This window comes from Nanorana parkeri, unplaced genomic scaffold (assembly GCF_000935625.1).
Source record: "Nanorana parkeri isolate BGI_ZX_2015 unplaced genomic scaffold, ASM93562v1 scaffold1401, whole genome shotgun sequence".
NCBI classification, from domain to species: domain Eukaryota; kingdom Metazoa; phylum Chordata; class Amphibia; order Anura; family Dicroglossidae; genus Nanorana; species Nanorana parkeri.
In genome coordinates this window covers 74831-97089 of record NW_017307669.1, presented here as the reverse complement: position 1 = coordinate 97089, position 22259 = coordinate 74831, and the positions used below count along the sequence as shown (strand labels likewise).

Here is a 22259-nt window from a genome sequence, read left to right as displayed (position 1 = left end):
GATCTAAAATGCCCTAAGGTGCAGATTAGACCTGATATTTAGCCAGTGTAAAAGGTTAGGTAGTTCAAATGCAGCATCTTTGTGTATATGGGCCACTGAATAGCTTCCTGTTATTCACCATATAACACGGGTGCTCAGCACTTGCCAGCTTTACCCATATCTCTTTCATCACTATGGGTGAACACATCTACTGGAGATTGGGCTGTCCTTGCTGTACAGAAAAGAGTGTACTAAAGCTGGCAATAAAATTACAGCAAACAAGAAAGTATACAGATGATTAGGAGACTTAACCTTTTGAGAAGATGATGAGCTATAGGCTTGTTAATGGCAACTCCACTTTCTGTCTTTAGAATTTCTTCTAGAGCCCGCAGGCAGTTCACCAAAACTATTGGATCCGGATCTCGAAGCAAACTGTACAGCTCATTAACAATGGCTCCATCTGAAAGATTGTCATATATTAGAAGAACTCTTTTAAAACAGAAATAATATAATGTATCATTTTACATAACTACATTTATCTTCATAACAATAATTTCCGTACTTGAAGAGCAATTAACATGACAAAATCAGTTAGCTAAATGCTAATACACTAAAGCTATGCCAGACTTAATTTTTCATCTAAGGTCTCTTTGTGTGTGCGCGTGCGTGTGTACATACATACATACATACATACATACATACATACATACACACACACATATATATATATATTTACTATGACGACCAATCAGGAAGCCGGGCGGCAAGTCATTACATGCTTGGCTTCCTGATTGGCTCCATGCTCCTTTGTCACTAGCTGATGAGGAAGCATGGGGCAATCAGGAAGCAAGGGGCTGAGTCATTACCTGCCCCCTGGCTTCCTGATAGGCCGGGAAGCCAGCTCTATGCTTCCTATTGACGAGGGAGCATGGATCCTGCTTCCTGGACAATCAGGAAGACAGGCAGCATGTCATGACTCGCCGCCCAGCTTCCTGATACCGGAAGTTCCGGTATCGGGATAGGCATCGGGAGCATTTGGGTGAGTACGAGTACGAGTACTCGCCCAGATACTCGGTATTGGTGCATCCCAAAACATATATAACTCCATGCAACCATACACATCATGATTCCCCAGTAATTCTCTGTGATCAGTCATATGATTCTAACAAGTGCAATACCCCCTTCCTCATCCACAGCTTTCTCATGTCAGCATTACACATTTGCACTATTTTGAGGAACACAAATACTTGCTCTCCCAGAATACAGAACTGCCTATGTCACAGAGCATTGTTAGTGTTTCACATTATTGGAGGCTGGAGACAACCTAATGCTTTTAATAGGATACCTGTCTGTAGGACTTGCAGTGAGATAAGAGATAAGAGGAATCAAGCTAATCAAGCTAATCAAGCCAAACAATTTACATATGTAACACACTACACCATAGCAAGGTTTGTGATACATTAACATTGGTAAGATTTACATTAATTCATTTATTTCCTGCATATATCTAAAGCTGGCCATACATTAGTCAGTTTCCCCATCCATTCTTAACAGCAGGGATAGGTGAATCCCCCTGCCGGGATATGGGCAAGTCCCGAGAAAGCAACAAACTGTTCGAAATCAAGCAGTGTATAGACAGCTTTAAGAGTAAAACACAGTTGAAGGAAGGTGCTCAAACCCAATTAACACTAAATACCCCATTAATAAAGTAGCGGTATGGCAACCTACTGCTGCTTTGAATGAAAATGTACACAGTACAACAATATACTTTACAGATGTGCAATATACTCTGCTTGCTTCGAAATGCAATCAGAACCAAAGTCCCGTTCATTACAATGAATGATAAAACAAACTGCCTGGAGGAGGTCAACCAGTCAAAGTCATGTGACTGCCCTCTCCTCCAATCACAGAATGTTTTCTGCAGCATAGTGTAGAGAACACTCAGCGGAACATCATAGGCTCTGCATTTTATGAATCACCCCTAAAATGCTGAAGCAGTGTAAAAAAAAAAAAATAACATTGTGGTGTCTAGTGGACAGTGGTATCATCTGTTCACTATGAATAAGCCCGAGTTTGCAAATTCACAGGCTCACATTTAGGGCCATTTGGAAAATTTGGTAAAGATTTTAGCTGACAGGCAAAGAGGTATAGAAGATTCCAATACCGAAATAAAAGCTACTCAACACATGCAGGCTGAGACCCTGAAGTGAGTTTATGTGCAAAAGATTTATGTTTGACCACAGCGTAAATGTATCTGTTTAAATGAAAGATATACCCAGTACTCCCTAAACACAGTACAACTTGTATTATTATTATACAGGATTTATATAGCGCCAACAGTTTGCGCAGCGATTTACAATATACAATACAATAATAAGACATTACAATCACAATACAATTCAAGACAAGATGGTAAGGAGGGCCCTGTCTTACAATCTAAAAGGTAGGGACAAGTGATACATGAGGAGGTAGCTGTTTGGGGATGAATTGTTTGTTCAGTGGTTAGGTTGAGGTGGGATAGGCTTCCCTGAAGAGATGAGTCTTAAGGGTTCGCCTAAAGGCAGTCAGAGTGGGAGATAGCCGGACAGGTTGGGGTACAGAGTTCCAGAGGATGGAAGAGACTCCAGAGAAGTCCTGGAGGTGAGCATGGGAGGAGTTGACGAGGGCGCTGGAAAGTCGTAGGTCTTTGGAAGAGCGGAGGTAACGGTTAGGGTGATACTTTGAGACAAGGTTTGAGATATAGCCGGGGGCAGAGTTGTGGATGGCTTTGCAAGTCGTTAATATTTAGAATTTTATCCTTCGGGGTATTGGAAGCCAGTGGAGGGATTGGCAGAGGGTGGTTGCAGCCACTGAGCGGTTGGTTAGCTGAATGAGTCTAGCAGCAGCATTCATGTTAGATTGAAGGGGGGATAACCTGTGTAGAGGTAGGTCAATGAGGTGGGAGTTGCAATAGTCAAGACGAGAGATAACAAGTGAGTGAATTAGTAATTTTGCGGTTTTATTCGTGGGGAGGGGGGCGTATTTTGGAGACAATACAAATGTGAAGGCAGCAGGATTTGGATAGTGATTGGATGTGGGAAAGAAAGGCAAGGTCTGAGTCAAAGATGACACCGAGGACTTTGGCATGGGGGGAGGGTTTGATAGCTGTGTTATCAATCTCAAGGGAAAAGTTGGGGTCACCAGGTATTTGATGCTATTTAGCAAACTTATAGAGAAAAGAACCATTGTTACTGAGCAATATTCATTATTTACGGTTCCTTTTATTTTGTTACAACGAGGCACGGGACAAGAGGGGGAGCCAATAGGGGTAGGGAGGGATGGGAAGGGGGAGGTGGGAGAGAGAGGCAAAAGGAGGTAAGGCAAAGTATAGGAATAGAGGAGCGGTGACAGCCAATCCCCCACTCCCAGCTATTGACACTCATACAGTCAAGGAATCTGCATTGAAGGACAGAGGGAGGTACGACTCAATCCATGGCTCCCATAGTCTCCTGAATGACACCAGAGCGTCCCTTTTGGATCGCAGTGAGCTTCTCAAAAAACATCACACGTGACACTCTACGTTTGACTTCAACAAAGGGTATGTCAGGGGACTTCCAAGCTTTCGCAATGACCCGCTTGGCCTCTGTGAATATAAATGTGTTCAACCGGTGTTGACGTACAGTACACACCAAGGGTTTTTTATGTAACAGAGCTTCCAATGGGTCATTACGAAACGTCTTGCCAGTAACCGTGTATATAAGTTGATAGACTCTGTGCCAGAATCTCCTTACTTTAAGACATGACCGATCCCTCCACCCGGCAACCCCTGAAACAGTTCGGGGAGTATGATGGGACAGCTTTGGAGATCCGGAGCGGGACCAAGTACCACCTAAAGAGCATTTTGTAGTTGGCCTCAACCGCTTGGACATTCATTGAACTTCGGGCAGTGGTCATCCATATCTGGGTCCAGGTGTCAGAGGATATGGAACATCCCAGGTCTTGTTCCCATCTGGAGGCGTAGGGGGGAGGGGAGTTGTGTAATTTGTCTAGCAGTAGGTTGTATAGGGCTGATGTGGTACCTGAACCACGTGGTCCATAATGCAGTAGTCTCTCAAAAGCGGTAAGGGGGGAGAGGTCGTAGAGAGCCCAATCTAGTCTGCAAAAAGTGATTGATCTGTAGGTATTGGAAAATGTGCTGAGGGGTTAGGCGGTGATTCGCTTGGAGCGTTGAGAACAGTATAACAGCAGTTTCCAAACAGAAATCTTTAATTAAACTCAGGGGGCCTGAGAGCCACGACCTGAAGGCTACTGGGTTAGAAAATCCCGGTTGGAATAGCGGCTTCACGGTGCCCATTTTCACCAAGGGCAGAGGAATCCATCTCCCTTTACTTTCTGGAACTCTGGGTCTGCCTCCTGGAAGATGCAACATCATCTCAAGTTCTTGCGAGCTTTCGCAATTTACAGATGAGATTTCGCAGGAAGGCACTGGTAATGTAGACTCAGGATGCATCTGTGAGGCCAAGACTATAATCACCAGTAGCTCACCCAACCAGGAAGTGGAAAAATTGTAATTGTACATAAAAACAAAAATGTTTAAATAGTGAATGTAAGACAATTTCATATCAGCATACAGTGCTTCATGTATATATGATTTTAAGTGAAGGGGTTAAAAGGACACTTTAACTTTCAAATGCCCAAGAATGACTCAAGATTTACCTGCCTTGTTGTCTTGTGTGAAGATTTGGAAGATCTGGCAAAGTAAGAATTCTATCCCTGGTTAGAATAAAGGATGCCATCAACTCATAATATCATAAAACCAGAGTGTACACGCTATTTAGTCCCCCAGTCAACCTGTGGTGGGATCCAGTGCACTGCAATAAAATGCAGCATGCACCCACTGCATTGTAGCGTGCATAGGACATGCAGAAAACAATTGTTTTCTATGTGTCCTCGCAGTGGCCTGTGTTGATCCGGTGCAGCACAGTATGTGAACGGGCACTAAAGCAAATTATAAATATGAATTTATATGACATAAATATATAATACATTTATGATATAAAAAAGCAGGCTATTTAAGGTATTTAAAAAAAATATCTCCCAGGTATATGGGTTCAGTGGACAAGTGAGGTACTAGGGGATAAACACGTTACGGTTGTAATTTTACCTCTGGGTATTGTCTAGTCTAGATGTTTCATTTGGAGATGGTATTAATATACATTCTGCATGTAAATTGGTGTTTCCTTAAACTTGAGCCAAGGTTGTCATGTCACTTCAAATTTAGTGGAGCGTACATGGGTATGGTGCGCCAGGTGAGTTTCTTGTATGAAAGCACTCTTCAGTTTACGTAACTCCCGAAGGAGAGCATGCCGTTTGTATGGGGTGTTCAGGCCCCTGATGTTGTACGTGATTAGGTTAAGGCAAGCCATTGGCGTTCACAAAGATCATCTGACCAATTTAATTCAACACTTCTTCGTGTCCAATACTTCAAGGTGAGGGAGTAAAGGGGAAGGTCAGGAGGGGTTTACATAGACAAGGGGTAGGGATAATCACAAAGTAATAACACAGGATTGTAGATCTGACCCCAAGGGGAAGGATCGAGGAGGTCCAGTACCAGCCTCTGCTCCAAAGGCTGCTGGGCACCAAATGCGGGTAACATGGCAGGAACAGACTTCGGCAACGAGGAAAGGCGAAGGTGAGAACCTCAGTGGACTGCACCTCACCCACATTGAGTGTGACATCAAACCATTAATATAAAATGTGAACTGATAATATACATGAACATTTCAGAACGAACATACATCTCTAAATGTGTAAGAATGAAAGCATACAAACTGTAGCACAAACAGTGTAGGCGGGAAGCTACCCAGGACTCGTGTCACTCTTGGTTAGAACCAGTGATTGGTGGGCACACAGCGTGGTGATACATCGTTGCAAGCATAAGGAGGGTAGCGTCTGCATGTAAAGAGGTAGTGCATCTCACCAACCTCGACGAAATAGAGATAAAAGTAGAGGGGGGCCTGTCCAGGCTCTCAAAAGGGTGGGAGGATAGTAGAAGTGGATGAAGAAGCTGCTTTCCAGGAGCGATCTTTCAGCGGGTCCAGAGTAGGGAGAGCGTCTTGCCATCCAGGGAGCTTGGATTGAGAACGCTGCACAGAACTGGATGAGGTCTTCCGGGTGTCTGAGTACAGCAGACTTGCCCTGTTTGCGAGCGATAAGACAGGCAGGGAAGCCCCAGCGGTAAGCGATGTCCTCGTTTTGCAGAACTTCCAATAGGGGACGGAGCACTCTGCGTTTAGCCAAGGTCTCTCTCGCCAGGTGAGGGAATATTTGAATTTTGGTGCCGTCAAAGTCAGGAAATGGGATTTCCCGTAGTTTCTTCAGGATGGATTCTTTATCCGTGTAGTAGTGTAGTCTGCATATGACGTCTCTAGGTTGTTCTGATAGAAGGCCTCATGGGCGTAAAGCTTCATGAGCCCTGTCAAAGAGTAACATAGAGGTGACTGGCTTACTCAGGATGGTGTTGAACATACCGCGTAGGATATCCGCCAGGTCTGCGTCGGCAGTCGCCTCGGGTAGGCCACGGATCCGCAGGTTATTCCTGCGTCCTCTGTTTTCTTGGTCTTCTAGACCAGTGGTTCTCAAACCTGTGGGTCGCTGTGCAAGGTGAGAGTCCTCCTCAGCTCTCTCCTAGCGCAGCAGTGTCAGTTCTCCTGCCACGCCTCCAGATGTCGCTGCAGCAGCCGCGTCATCCCTAAATTTTACCTTTGGGGGTCACCACAACTTGGCAAATGTTACCAAGGGGTCCCGGCCTCAGAGAGGTTGAGAACCACTGTTCTAGACAATAGGATATATCGCGTTGGGTATGAGAAAATGCCTGAAAGTTTTGTTGCAAGGAACTAATCGCCCAGGCATTAGCGTCTAGGCGGGATTCAGAGTCCTCAACTCCGTGGAGTAGGCGAGTGACTTCTCGCCGCAGGGACAAGATATCTGGCTTCAAAGAGAACTATGGCTTCAAAGAGAACTATGGGGTAAGTGTTTTTCCGCATAGTTCTCTTAGGGGCACAGGAGGACATAAACTAGGGTCCTCCCGTGACCCAAAGCTCAGTATATCGCAAGCTACAGCTTGCAGTATACTGAGACCGCCGCAGCCGGGACGTATCCCGACATTACGGATCCACCCAGCTGCGTGAGTGACAGCTGGCTCTGCCTATCTATAACGCTAGAGGAGCGGGGAGGGGGGAATCCCTGCAGGGAGCCGTGACTGACAGTCACTTCTCTCTGCAGTGAGATGATCGAGACGTGAGCGACAGTATGTGTTCACGATCACTCACGATCTATTGAGCCGACGTGTGACAGTTTCATTGTCACACGTCGGCTTGATCTATGAGGATGAGTGATTTTCACTCACCTCATAATTCTCCTTTCAGTGAGTGTTCTAGGCGGGAAAACATCTCGGAGAGCTCTGACTTGGTGTCCACTGCAGCTGGGAGATGACAGTCCCCCTCTTCTCCAGAGTCGGAGCCTTAACCGACGAAGTCAGTGTCGCGGTCATGTGGGGAGGAACGGGGAGAGATGGAGCACAGTGGAGGGCCTCGTGGCGTGGGACGATCCGAGGCATCCGGCACTAGAAAGCGTTTAATCGTCCCGGGTGCAGACAATTTAGTGGTACCGGAGTGTGCGGACTTCTTCTTCTAAATGGTGACAGGTTTGAGGGCTGGTGAGTGTCGATTGCGGGATGCAGTTTTAGCAGGCAAGATGGAGCTCCTTCTAAGAGCGTCTCGCCGCCGCCATGTGTAGGACACACCCCCCAGTCCTGTCTTTTAATCCAATGGTCATGCTAGGAGACAATACTTTTGGTACAGAGTACTGCTGAGGATTTCAACAACAGCATGATGGTTAGGGAAATCAAGCAGTGCAGCAAGGTTACATAGTTACTTCTGCCTAATCTGCCCCAGGGCAGCCATCCCTGATATATATGACCCATCTGCCTCAGGGCAGCCATCCCTGCTGTATATGACCCATATCAAATTATAGCTTAGCATCATACCTGTTCATTTTCCCGGTTTGTAAAATCTATGAGAGCACAAGTACACGTCATTAAAAGTACATATCTTAAAAGCTGTCTTTTTTGACAAACTCCTACATGACTAATCATGTGCATGAAAAAGAGAAATGAAACATATTTCATAGTTTTTGGAACTTAAATGTGCTGTATGAGCATTTTCATTCACACTTCCTTTGTTTAAGATTATGGCTGCACTCCAGGGTGTTTATATGTGATTTTAGACACCAGTGGCACTGTTTTAGCAGAGATAGCAGCTTAAACACTTGCTGACCAGGGGGTTTACACCCCCTTCCTGTCCAGGCCATTTTTCAGTGTTCAGTGCTGCAGTACTATTTACTGACGTTTATTTCGTCATGCAACGCTGTACTGAAAGGAATTTTATACAATTTTTTGGAGGACAGATAGAGCTTTCTTTTGGTGGTATTTAATCACCACTGGGGTTTTTATTTTTTACTATATAAGAAAAAAAAGTACCGAATATTTAAAGAAAAAAAGTTTTTCCCTTTTTTATTTTAGGAAACATTAATTTTTACCCAATTTTTTGGTGTAATATAAAAGACGGGGTCACGTCGGGTAAATGGACACCAAACATGTCAAGCCTTAAAATTGCGGGCGCCTGCGAAATCGCAAAAAACGACTATAGCCAAAATTGGCCATAGGCGACGCTTTAAAAGATTTTACCACTCATCAGTTTAGTGTTATCAGTGATTAATCAGCAGATAATAATTGCTCGCACTCCGACGTTTGTGGCGATATGTAACATGTGCGGCATAATTGGATCAATCGTCGTTTTTGTGTGTAGGCGCACCTAACGCATTTTTGCGCATCTATGTGGGGAAGGGGGACTTTAAACATTTTTGGGGGGGTTTTTGTGTGTAAATTGTTTTTTTTTTACACTTAACTTTATTATCACATAGGGTGCTAAGAAGTACCCTATGTGATAACAAATTACAGTGACAGGTACCCTTTATTGAGACATCAGGGGTCTCTAAGACTCCTAATGTCACCTAGGGACCGCCAGAGAAGCTGATGAAGCACAGATGTGCTTCATCAGCTTCTCTCCGGTTTCTGTACCGGAGAGTGACAGAGGAATGCGGAAGTGATGTAATATACATCACTTCCTGCATTCAGAGACCGGGAGGAGAGCAGAAGGAGATTGTGTACTGAACTCCCTCTGTTCTCAGTGCACAGGGCCACATCGCCCGGGATGGATGGACGCCCGAGATCGCTGGGACGGTGGCGGCGTGGACAGCAATGGCGAGAAGAGGTAAGGAGGGGGGCGCACCTTGACTTGCATCATACAAGCGACCGGGCGTCTTTACAGATGCTGGACCGCTTGTATGTAGACGACCGGCCATTGCTGGCCGTTTAAAATCCCCACTCATGCGCGCCAGGGGGTGCGCGCGATCAGGCGCGGGCACGAAGGACGTTTAAAGACGACCACCCGCATCCAGGAGACTCCCGTCTGGCCGCCTTTCAACGTTCGGCGGATGGGAGGTGGTTAAAGTATACAAAAAGGAGCCGAAAGAAAAAAGGGACCCCCTGGAAAAGCACCCTCCCAATGCCTAGCGTCCACCCCCCTCTTCCTGTCCTCGCTCGTCCCCCTCACTTCCTGCCCTGCCAGGCAAGTGCTCAGATTAAGGGTCTGGTTGGGGATTTTAGGGGGGACCCCACTTTTTTGGGGAGTGGGGTTCCACCTTAAAATTCCTACAGACCTAAAAAGCCTGGAATGACTTTTGGGGGGAACCACACTCCCTTTTTCTTATGCTTTACTTTCACTTTTTTTCTTTTGTTTACGTTTTTTTAAATTCTGTTCACTACCTCAGAGGTAGCGAACAGAATGACTGAGCCGAATGCGGCTCTGCATAACTTAATAAATGAATATTTAAAAATTGCTGCTTAGGTTTTACTTGTCTGTACTGTTCTGGCAGATCTCATCAGTTGTGCCTTGCGATCCCGTGCGGTTGATCTCATTGCGGCCAGAGGGCGTGACTACGGTGCCATTCACTTCAATGGCCCGCCACGCCCCCTCCTGCCCCACAAAAAAGTGAGCCAGCCGCAATGCGATGCAGTGCGGTCCGGCCAAAATCAGGCCGGAACACACTGCATCTGGTGTGAATGTACCCTAACAGTACCTGTGTAGGGAAGATAGATTCCATAGCTCCACGCTCCTTCACAGCAGCACCAGAGAGAATAGTGGGTGCACAGGGAGTTGGTGTAGGGAGGGTGTTGTGGGTGCTCTATTGTGCCCATGCTCATATCTATGAAAATCCCTAAAAAGCAGCTGTAAAAATTGACCATTGAGACTTTAGGCTCTGTAGAGATCAGTATACCTATAATTATCTTACTGAAATAACTGACACTGTTCTTTTCAACAAACCCCCTGAAAACTAGGGCTGCGGAAATTAACGATTAATTCCTCGATTAATCGTAAATTTTTTTGATCGATTAAAATGATTTTGATCGCTACTCACCTCTCCGCAGGCTTCCGGGTCTTCCGTCTGAGATCCGGTGACGTCACGGACATCGACGTCACCGGACTCCTCCCCCCTTCCCCAAGTGACTCAGTCGGCTAACGAAGGGAAGGGGGGAGGAGTCCGGTGACGAGGATGTCCGTGGCGTCACAGGACTCCTCCCCCCCTTCCCTTCGTTAGCCGACGGAGCTATTGATTCCCTTATGTACTGCAATGTTTTTGTATCCTTAAAGTGAACCAGTATATGAGCAACGCATATACTGCAATGTAGGAGGCTAGAGGAAAAAAAAAAAAAATACTTCCCTCGTTTGTCATTAAAATAGTCTAGGTGGGCTATTTATATCCAATTTGCACAGTCATCCGGCCATGTTCGGATGACTGTGCAAATTGAATGTTTGTTTTGTGCGAATAGACCCAAGAATTAATGTTCTTAGATATCTTTTATTTTCTGGGGGAATGTGTGTTGTGGAATACAGGTTTTTCTGCAACTAGATGGAGCTCCTCAGCTCCACCTAGCAGAAAAGCCCTCAGATGGCTGTTTTGCCCACTAATCTCTACCAAGTCCAAACACACACACACACACACACCTGTCCCTTCAATAGACCTGACTACGTTATTGCAAACTATAATTTAAAAGCAATAAGGTTAGCAATACTTATTGTGAGATCTCATCCAATCATGGGGGGGATTAGTGAATGCAAGAGATGAGAGACAAACATCATATGCCTGATCTCACACATGCACCACACAACATTAAAATCATCTTTGTTTTCCCCATAATCTCACAGGTTCTTGCAGTTTAGAAACTAGATCTCCCTGGAAGGCATTGGTGATGTAGCTTTCCCAGCGGGAACCGGTAAGACCCTGGCTACATCACCAATGCCTCACTAGACCAGGAGGGGAAATCCTGGTTCAGCATTGGCCTATACACATACAGCACAGCAATGAAGTAATAAAATGAACTAGCACACACTAATCCAGCACATTATTCTGAGTTGCCCCACACAAGCAGCAGCCATATTGAGTGGGGCACGCGAGATGAATAACGTGCTGAATTAGTGTGATCCTAGTTCATTTTATTACTTCATTGCTGTGCTGTATGTGTATAGGCCAATGTAGTTGGATCTGTATGTGCGTTATAATTAATCGATTAAAAAAAAATGTGATTAATCGACCGCGAAAATTTTTATCAGTACCAGCCCTACTGAAAACATAACATATTAATACAGCAACAAAATGAAAATTTTCATCTTATTTGACCTAAACTTACCAACTTCTGAGTCTCCTTGCTGAATATGCATTTTAGCACATCCCAGCACAGCTACTCTTCTCACATAGGAGGCCTTGTCTCTTAGACCATTCTGAACAGGCTGCTGTATGTATTCCTGAATGCCTGGCATTCTACAAAAAAATGTTGATACAATCAGAATTTTTTTAACCTATTAGTACTTAGACATATCTGTGTACATCCTGGCAATGTTCACATTTGGACATTTCACTGAATTGCTGCTATTTGTTTTTCCAGCTTTTCTGGCACCTGGAACAATCATACTAATTACTCTTCAGGATTTTATCAGTCCATTGCAAGCTGCGTTCAGCAGTACAAAGCACTGGTGAAGGGGGACCATTTGAACCCCTAAAACACATTGGCTTATTATGCTAAGAGTCTGAATGCAATTTAATAAGTACTTTATATGTTTCTGATTTCTCCTTGCACACTCAGGAGTCAAAAAAGTTTCAAATTCCAATACCATAAGTGCAGGCAATGTATAGTCCCTACTAGGGATCTGCATGGGCTTGGTGAAAACCGAGTTTACCTGAGCACGTGCAAAACAGTCAGTTACACATCCCCCTCCGGGCCCAATCAACTGCATGTAACACAGGGGTCGGGAATTCCCCTTCCACAGCTGATTAGGCTGGAAAAGGGATGTGTCACTGTCACTTTTGCGTGAACTTGGTGCAGTATGCACCAAGCCTAAGCACATCCCTAGTGCCTGCCTACCTGTATTATAGCTGGTGTATTTACCTTCATGCAAGAAGGTAAATACAACATTGAAATACATACTTCAAACAGTTCTTCCTGTCAAAGGATGCATCATTCTGTGCAACCAGTTTTGTGATCCATGCACATCACCCAGACAGGAAAGCCAGTTCATTTTTACTGGCCCTGCATCACTGTGTTCCTCCAGTACTGATGACAAAGTTCCCAAAAGTGTGCTAGAATGTAAGTGATGTGCAGATAATTTATCACTGACCTGAGGTTACACATGCTGCGCAGGGCTAGCCCTCTCACCATAGGGTTCGGATCTGAACAGTCTTTACAGAGAGTATTGATAGCAAGGAGGGCCAGATCAGGTTTCTGAGGAGCATATGTGCACATATATAAATAAACTAGCTTCTTCTGTACAATATCTACAGTGGCGCTCGCCTTAACCATCTCCATGAAAACACTGGATGCATCCACTCCCTGGGTCATAAGTCTGCAAGAGAAAAAATACAACATATAAAGCATTCAATTTGCATAAAAATCTATATACTTAATAGTAAATTAAAAGTTAAAATGTATTGCATGAAGGAAATAAGCCCAAGCAGTTAAACAGAAATAGATCCAAACAGTAAAATTAAATATATACTTGGATCACTGATGAATTTAAAAATGATTTCCACCTTAAATAACCCTTTAACGCTGTTCTACATCTTTAGCGGCCACCTACAGGCACAGTGGTTTTTACATTATTAATATAATGCAGGGTTTAAACAGCACCAACAGTTTGTGCAGTGCCTGAAGGAAGTTTAAGTACAGATATTATGCGGAGATGGTATAAACTTACCTGAAGAGATGAGTTTCCAATAAAAGCAAGGATTATATTTTATCAAGGATTACATAGTTTGAGAATGTGAGCTCTTATGTAGACCATTTTCTCAAACCTCACGTTGAATCCCTGTCGTCCTATGTCAGAGACACACCACATCTTATCTCTCTAATACAAGATTTAGAAGTGCCTTTCTGCACCGCATACTCCAGGTGAGGCCGAACCACTGATGTGTAAAGTGGCAAAATTATAGACCTATCCCTGCAAAACATTCCCTTCTTGATGCAGGACAGGACTCTACTAGCTTTAATTACAGCAACCTTACATTTTTAAAATCTTATTATATTTTATAACTCCTTTATCTGTGCTTTCTTACTTGAAAAGCAGTTTATAGGCTTCCAAAAGTGAAATAGGAGCCCTAATTCTGGCTCCCCATCACATTAGAATGCTGTCCATAATAGACACCAGTTCCAGTGTTGTGCCGCGGCCGCATCCCTTGGATTTGTCAAGTACAAAGCGCAGTATGTGATGATGCTGCGGCTGTGCTTTGCTAGAACTGGTGCCTGCCATAGACACTGCTCTAAAGCATTGGGGAGCTGGAAGAACGGCTCAAGATGTATTTTCCTAGCAGCAGCTCAGTGGAGCTTACAAACAGCTTTTCAAGTAAGAAAGCACCAAAAAAAAAGAACAAAAAAAAAAGGAAGGGTCAACAAAATGTAGAAACCAATGTGACTGGTTTCACCATGCACTAGCGATGCCTCCCCGTCTCCTGCGGCTACCTATCATAACTGTGTCACATGACACATGGAGCTTCAGGTGACTAGAGCTCCGATTTAAGGCCCCATTCACACTAAGCGGATTGCCACGCGATTTCCACCGCGATATCGCGCATTTTTGCCACGAGAAGTCGCCGGCCAATGATTTTTAATGGAGCTGTCTTAATGTACAGTTCCATGTTGCCCGTTGCTGTCAAAAGTTGCGCCTGCAGGACCCTTTTTTCGGCGGATGTCGCACGATTTTTCTATATTTTAATGCAGCCCGACGGTGAAGGTAGCGCTACCGTCGCCCCAAAAGTCCCGCTATCGCGGCCTTCACTGCAGATGTTTGACAGGAAAAAGTAGGTATCTGCAATTCAATCATAAGACTGTGTCAAACATGTGAAAAAAAAACCCACTAAAGAGGAATACTTTGCCGTTTCTCACTATTATTTGCTAGAAGTTTGGAGAATCTGGGAAGTAGAGATGTGTTTACCTTCATTGTGTTTATCTTTCAGTACCTAACTTTCAGTTCTAGAAAGGTAACAATATTAATACAAATTGGTGTGTACCTAATAGTCCCAGTCAGTGAGTGTTTTCTTACCGAATCACCTTGTGGATGACATTCCTGTACCGCAGCCTGTCTGCCTGGATGTGAGGATTACACAGTGCCCTTTTCAGGTCTTTCACTGCATCGTCTGACCCCAAGTATGGCATTGTGAAGGCTTCAGAGATTTCCAGCCTGCAGTTGTCCTTCTGCCAAATATAAAGAACAGTCTAGCCTGATTATTTGTTTAACTTAAACTGAAAGAGAACCCCTGGTATTGGTTCTTAAAGATGAACTTTACCCATATCTTTGAAATGACAACAAATACACCTTTTAGAAATGTTTAGTAATGACAATCTACAAACAGATACGTCTAGATAATTGGACGGAGCATTTGACGTCACATTGATCTCTACGACTGACGGACGCAGTCATTTGAAACTCTTGCACATACTCTTAAGAGAGAGTCCATGCTATGTTACCACTGCTTTTATGTGAGTAATTTTCTTTTACTAAATCATACTCTGTTTAGATGGTACACGCTATGGTGTTTGCTTTCTTTATTTGGTCAACACGATACTGGCATTGACACCTTATACTGAGGAGGCCTACAGATCGATAAAGATTGGAGGTTATTGCTTTCCTATTCAAGAAGTGTTAAGGTGCCCATACACTGTACGATTATCGTACGAGAATCGCGGGAAATCCTTTCTTGATCTTCAATCTTGATTTAGATCAGTGACTCAGAAAGCTTCATAGCCAGTGATTCAGCACAACAACCAGGCAACTAATATTTCCAAAAGCAGTTTATAGATTGCAACCCCTGTATTTCTACCATGGCAGGTTTACTTTATAGTGGAACTCAATTTAATTAAATAAATTGGCTTACTATACAAATGCAATGCATATACAAGTCTATGCCCCCAAGGAATGTGGATATCCCCACTCAAGAAAACCTGCATACAGGGTAATAATAATTTTATTTCAGCTGTTCTGTTCCTACCTATCCATATGTAAAGTGAAACAAAGCTTTTGACATCTTTTGATGTCAAACTGTCACCTAAAAGCACTGGTCTGGTGAAGGTGGTATGGGGACATATGGAAAATCCATTGGAAATTTGTAATCATACAAAGGTTACATATGAGTGCTTTAAAGTCACTCTGGAGGGAAGTTATCAATACCGGAGTAGAAGGAATCTGAAGCAGTTGCCCATAGTAACCAATCGGCATCTATCTTCAGTTTGTTCAGTTAGGCTTTGAAAATTAAAGAGAGAAAATTATTAGTTGCAATGGGTAAGTGCTCCAGATTGTACTCCAGTATTGAAAAATTCCCCTCAATGTCTCTGGGTTAAAAAGATGTAAAAATGAAGAACTGTGAAAGTAGAGGCTTTATACAAATCTGTCCCTCCACACTTGAAGAGCAACCGGCTCTTCAAATCAAACACACTTAAATGAGAACTATGGGGACAGTGCTTTTCCCCCAAAGTTCTCCTAAGGGTAACGGGAGGACAGAAGTTTGTGTCCTCCCGTCACCCAAAGCTCAGTATACCACAAGCAACAGTTCGTGTATACTGAGACACCGCAGCCGGGACGGATCCGGACATTACTGTTGAGATCCACCCAGCTGCGTGATTGACAGCTGGCTCTGCCTATCTAGAGGCAGAGCCAGCTGTACCCGGCCCCTCCCCTGTTCATTCCGCCAGTCAGCGCTGGAGGATCTGAGAGGGGGGAATCCCTGCAGGTAGACATGAGTGACAGTCACGGCTCTCTGCAAGGATAGATCGAGAAGTGAGCGACGGTATGTGTTCGTTGTTTCATTGATTTTCACTCGCCTCATAGTTCTCCTTTTAATTTCACACTTGCAAAGCACAATATTGCACATTTATGTGTGTTTGTTGTGAGCTGATCATTGTATGTTTGTTACACCTCTTATTTGGGGTGCCATTGACAACACGTTCACACAGTACACAAGTATGAATAGGGGCTTAGAGGCATGTCAGATCCCCGATCCCCTGCCATGCACTGTGGTTCCTTCTGCTGGTCACTGTGTCACTAGAGGACACAGTACTACTTAGGAAAAGGAACCACAGCCCCTGGTGGAGTACCAGGTATCCGACATTCCCAGAAGTGTGAAGCCAAATGTGAAGAATATTCACAGCCATCACTCTTGTACAGAATGCAGATCAGAAGAACGGATGGAGGGACAAGTGACTTCTTTTGCAGGTCTTGCTTAACTGCCAACTTCTAACTCTTATATATTTTACGCAAACAACAGAGTCTAGTTTGAAGTGGATGTAAACACATTCACACTTGAACATGATTGTTCATGAATGCTCAGGTGTAAATGAATGTCATTTTATTTGTTAAAGGGCTGTATATCATAAACAACTGCCATTTAAAAAAAACATTTATACTGAATAGCAGAATCACCACCCATTATTTTAAAGTAGATAGGAACCCAGCACATCAACCATGGAGCAACTGGTCCATATGACATAGCTTTATCGCCCTCAATAGCTGTGTTAAGAATAATCACCATAAAAATAGCTTTTTGCTCTTATTTGTGGTGATGTGACCTTGAATCCTCACTCTATGTCCCGTCTCTCATTTGCAGTGCATGCAGCTTTCTTCCTAGCACTTATGTCATGACTGTAAGTAATGCTGCCACCCTGGGGTCCACATCCATTGCATGCGCAATGAAGGAATGTGCTACTTGTGGGTCCTTACAACACTATGGGAATCAGTCATCCCAATAGTGTCTGATCCCCGTTGTTAGACTAGCACAAGAAGCAGGAGGATAATCTGGGACAAGAGCAGGATGATCAAAGATAAATATGTTATCTAAGAATATGAACATACATATTTTCATTGTTCATCATATGTAGTGGAACCTTGCAAAAGGACTCTTTGCCAGTTTTTGCCTGATGAGCCACGTAAAAGCTGATCTCCAGGAAAAAAAAAAACACACCCCTCCCCTGATCTAACAGAGCTCGCCCTACCCCTCCATAGATTACCGTAATACTTACTAAGAACCGGGGCTTCCTGCACGTGTTTACATCCAGCGCTGGAGTCCTGGCCATGCCAGCACAAGAGAGCCCAGAAGCTTCTATGGGGGCTCTACTGCACAGGTGTACCCAGTAATGATGTGCTTGATCTTGGCGTGAACTGAGATCACCCAATACCCTCCCCTGTCCAATCATCTGTGGCGAGGGCATTCCCCGCCCCTTTGTCAAGTGTGGTGCTACGGATTGGGCTGGGAGGGGAGTATGTATCACTGACAAGTTTGCATGGGCTTGCAGGAACTGGAATGGCACCAAGCCTATGCACATTCCCAACGGCCTGCAGTGAGAGGTTTATTGGCGCTGGAAGTAAACAAATGTTCCGGATCTTGGGAAGTATACATCTGTGGAAGGGTAGGGGGAAGAAAGAATAGGTGCACTTTTTCTTTAAAAAAAAAAAAAAATCTTATACATGACTTTTAAAATTACTCTAACATGTTAAGACCTTATATGAGGTTTTAGTGATGACAGTTCGCAGCAAGGGCTGGATTTATAGATGGGGGGGGGGGTACACATGTACTTTACCACCACGAAATCTGATAAACACCACAGTCCTCCAGAGTAACACATATTTTGTCACAGATCAGCCCTCACACTTTCCATAAATCCTATGCATAAGTTTCCATATTACACATCACATACCATTAGTGTCAGCAGTCGTGGCGATAACGAAACAGTTAAAGCTTGTTGGCGGGAGAAGCTGAACACAAGCTCCGCCCCGTCCCGACATCTTCCTCCCCCCAAGATATGTATCACACACACACACACCGCCAACCGGACACGAATTCGTTGTTTACCTTCCAATCAGCCAGCCCTCGGAGAAGTGGCGCAGATCGCCGAGCTACCGGCACACGGCGTACTTCCGGGATGGTAAGACAGGAATAGCTGATTGCCGCACACACTGATGTAAGGCGCTCATACTCCTCTTGTACATATGTTCACTGTGCTGTGTATAGGAAAGTGAAAGAAATAATAAAAGCAATCAGTCTGTGACGAATGGGGGTGGTGGTACGCTGCTTCTTCGCTCATTCTTCAGAACATTTTAGCCATAAGTGATGTGCACACTTTATAAATGTAGCTGTGTTTAAATATTAATTAGGGGAAGCATAAAGAGGTTTCATATACTGTCCTGATTCAAACAATGATTGCTGTTCTAGTCATTTTTTTAATTTAGTGACACTAAACTCAAACTACTTTACAACACACACAGGGACCATGAGGAACAAAAGCAATCACCCTCCAGAAGGAAGGACGGTGTCGGCAACAATTCAGGGATGATTGGAGGATCACAAATAAGATAAATTTTTGTTAATGGTTCAGGTACTTGAATGCATTTTTAAGATTCAACTCCTGAGTTTAGTGTCACTTTAGGGGCTCATTCACACGACGGGAATTGCCTGCTGCAGCTCAATGCAGAGGATACTTGTGGCTGGACTCACAGGTGAGTGTGGATATGTGTGGCCGCTGAATCTGTACATATTGTAGCAAGAAGGGGCTGACAGCAGTGTAAAGCTGGCCATACACCTATAGATTATCTGCAGATTTTCTATGATCAGATGGAAAAAGCACAACAGATTCTTCCATCTACGCTAAACTGTGTGGATGGAGGAATCTTCCATTGCGCCAAGCTTCAGTATCTTGCTAGTCGGTGCCGGTGGCTCTCAAAATACCTCAACAATGCCTGCATCCAATCAGATTGTTCAGGTATTTTGAGAGCCAGTGGGACATTCCAGAATACAGAGTGGACATTACTTTAATGTTCTCAGTTATATGACATAGGAGGGTAATCAGGGTTCAGTTAGTATGCTGATGCACCAATAAAAAAGCCTCCTAACTGGATCATATATTCATGATGTACAGCCTCTGTGGTGCACTGTTGCCTTATAATCTAGTGCTGTCAGTTCTAATTTGGTAAAGAGGATGTCAATAACTGCAATATGAAGGTATCCATGTTCAAGAATGTAGATCATACACACTTAAATGATCAGAGACTCAGGGGTGTATTTATAAAATGATTGCAGAGTTGTTAGCTGTACGAACACTTCCTTTTAGATTCCCATTGCATTAAAGCTACCGAATGAAGCCGAGGAGCATATGAAATTCCTATACTCCTCGGCTTCATCTAGTGCCCATAATTTGATTAATATCTAAAACTAAGACATTTGCAGAGGACGCAGCTCTGCAAACAGTTTATTAACACACCCCTTATTTTCCCTTTTGCATCCAACAATGTACATGTCTGACTAACTCTGCATGGTCTTTGATGGCCAATTCACAAATGTAGCTAGTCTTACTCCATACACTGGTTATGTCATCATGATTTTGCTTTGTTATGTGTTTTTATACTGTACTGACGGTGTTTCTCAGCTTTGGTTCCTGTGTACAAAGGCCCCATGCTGTCAAACTGAAATGAGCACATATGGTCAACATTGGTTTTAAACCAATCTTATTTTGAGAGCATACAGTGATAGGCTAGATGTAATTATAGAAAAAGTGAAACCATAAGGATATACAGTGAAGGGAATTTATCAAAACTGGAGCAGATCAGCTTCTCTGTCTCATTTTCAATAATAAAAAGAACAGAGGAGCGCTACTACCCGAAAATGAACTGTTGGTAATGAGTTGGGAAACAAGAAAAATGAATAAACTCACTCACTGTTAGAGGTCTTTCTCAATGAAGAAACGAAAAGGATGTTAACCGCATCTGTATGGGAAGGTTCATTTCCTTCTCTGTAGAATGTTGGCTGGATTATATCATCTCTGATGGAGACAGGAATAATGGTAATGGCTGTGTGGGGAAGGAGCTCCGTGGAGAGGTGGTACGATGTAGAGCAGTGGGTAATCCTTGCGGCTGTCAATATGAAAGGTGGAATCCTCAGTGTGCCTTGGTGTACGATGGAATTTAGCTGGCCAGGATGAGCGTAAAGGCAGATCGATACAGCTCTGTGCAGCCAGCAGTTGTAAGGTGCTGTGCCGCCAACGGATCTGAGTTACTGGGTCGCTATTGGATGGTGAAAATGGTGCTCAGAAGGCAATGAATAGAGGTGGAAGTGACGAGTAGTGGAGCGGTGCTAACGAAACAGTAGTATGGCTACGTGTTTCGAGGCAGTGCCTCTTTCTCAAGCCGGAAGAGAGATACTGTAGAAGTGGCGGGAGTAGGGAAACTGTTTTAAATTTGACAGGTGGGCGGAGTCAGACACCGTCCTCCCATTTGATTGGTGAATGTGGAAGGAGGAGATCAGTGATGGAAGTTTTGAACAAAATAAAAGTTTATAGCCTCATTATCGGCAGCTGAAATAGAAATAGAGTTTAAAACTTAACTTGTAATAACAAACCTAATTAAGATGGAATTAGAACCAAAAACTAGAAACCAGGATGCAAACGATTAATATACATTTGTGGGGAATTTTTATTGTGGGAATGGTTGCTACTGAAGAATAAAAACGTTTAAGAAAATCAATGGCTAAAAATGATGATCATAGCAATGAACAATAACACAGAGCTCCTTTCCCCCACACAGCAATGAACATCATTCCTGTCTCCATCAGGGATGATATGGTCCAGCCATTATTCTACAGAGAATGAAATGAACCTTCCCATACAGATGTGGTTAACATCCTTTTCGTTTCTTCATTGAGAAAGACCTCTAACACTGAGTGAGTTTATTCATTTTTCTTGTTTCCCAACTCACTACCAACAATTAATTTTTGGTTAGTAGCGCTCCTCTGTTCTTTTATTATTGTTAATTTTGCATACAGGGTCCCTCCCCCTTTTTAAGGAGACAGCACACCCATTATTATTATTACCATCACTAACCGTTTCATCAATAGTAGTGCGCTTAACACATTATTGTTTTTTGTCTCATTTTCAAATCTTACCTGAGCAAACTGAAGAGAGATGCTGATTGGTTGCCATGGGCAACTGCTCCAGATCATCTCTGCTCCAGTTTTGATAAATTCCCCCCAGTATATATAAAGACAAATGAAAAACCCAGACTCAGCTATTCTATGGTTAAATTGTACATATGCTTTGCTATCTTCTAATCGCAACAATGTTTTTGAAGGTGTTTTTTGTTTTTTTCTCCCAGATATTCGTTGGCCCTCTGGGTGCTAAGGATGAATGGGGCTATACTTCCAAACACCCCTATAGCTGTGGATTTCTGGCAGATACGGCAATGCAGCCACATCCGACTCTTCTTCCTGTCCCATATGCACAGTGATCATACTGTAGGCTTATCTTCAACATGGAAGCATCCATTGTATTGTTCACCCATCACAGCCAAAATACTGAAACATAAGCTACAGGTACAGTTTTTCATATTGTGTCTGTAGCTAAAATTAAGTGTAACTATGGGCAAAATTTTAAAATGATGTATATGATGTTCTGTCAATTTCTTTTCCTCCCCATCCTGGAACTGTGTCACATTTGACTAGGACATGTGACCACGCACATCATCTCAGGGAAGGAAAATGCCTTTCCCTGAGATCTCATGAGATTTCCCAGCAATGCTCTGCTGATGTAACCTTCCCAGGATGCAATGCTTGGGCACAATTACATCATTTGTGCCAAAGAGGACCAGGAAGCGGGG

At 43.7% G+C, this 22259-nt stretch overlaps 2 protein-coding genes across 2 annotated transcripts in view; one reads left to right on the top strand and one right to left on the bottom strand.

Annotated features, from left to right (window-relative positions):
* Nucleotides 1–14816, bottom strand: part of AP4B1 (adaptor related protein complex 4 beta 1 subunit) — a 38186-nt gene extending 23370 nt beyond the window's left edge. Inside the window, exons 1-4 of the mRNA XM_018569804.1 lie at nt 14670–14816; nt 12753–12977; nt 11768–11898; nt 292–439 (exon numbers count right to left, since the gene is read on the bottom strand). Of these exons, the coding sequence (XP_018425306.1) occupies nt 292–439; nt 11768–11898; nt 12753–12977; nt 14670–14782 (617 nt within the window). The 5' untranslated portion in view covers nt 14783–14816. The remainder of the gene's footprint in view (nt 1–291; nt 440–11767; nt 11899–12752; nt 12978–14669) is intronic.
* Nucleotides 14817–18452: 3636 nt separating this feature from the next.
* DCLRE1B (DNA cross-link repair 1B) overlaps nt 18453–22259 on the top strand; it is a 16602-nt gene continuing 12795 nt past the window's right edge. The window contains exons 1-2 of the mRNA XM_018569802.1: nt 18453–18541; nt 21759–21975. Coding sequence (XP_018425304.1) covers nt 21787–21975 — 189 coding nt within the window. The 5' untranslated portion in view covers nt 18453–18541; nt 21759–21786. The remainder of the gene's footprint in view (nt 18542–21758; nt 21976–22259) is intronic.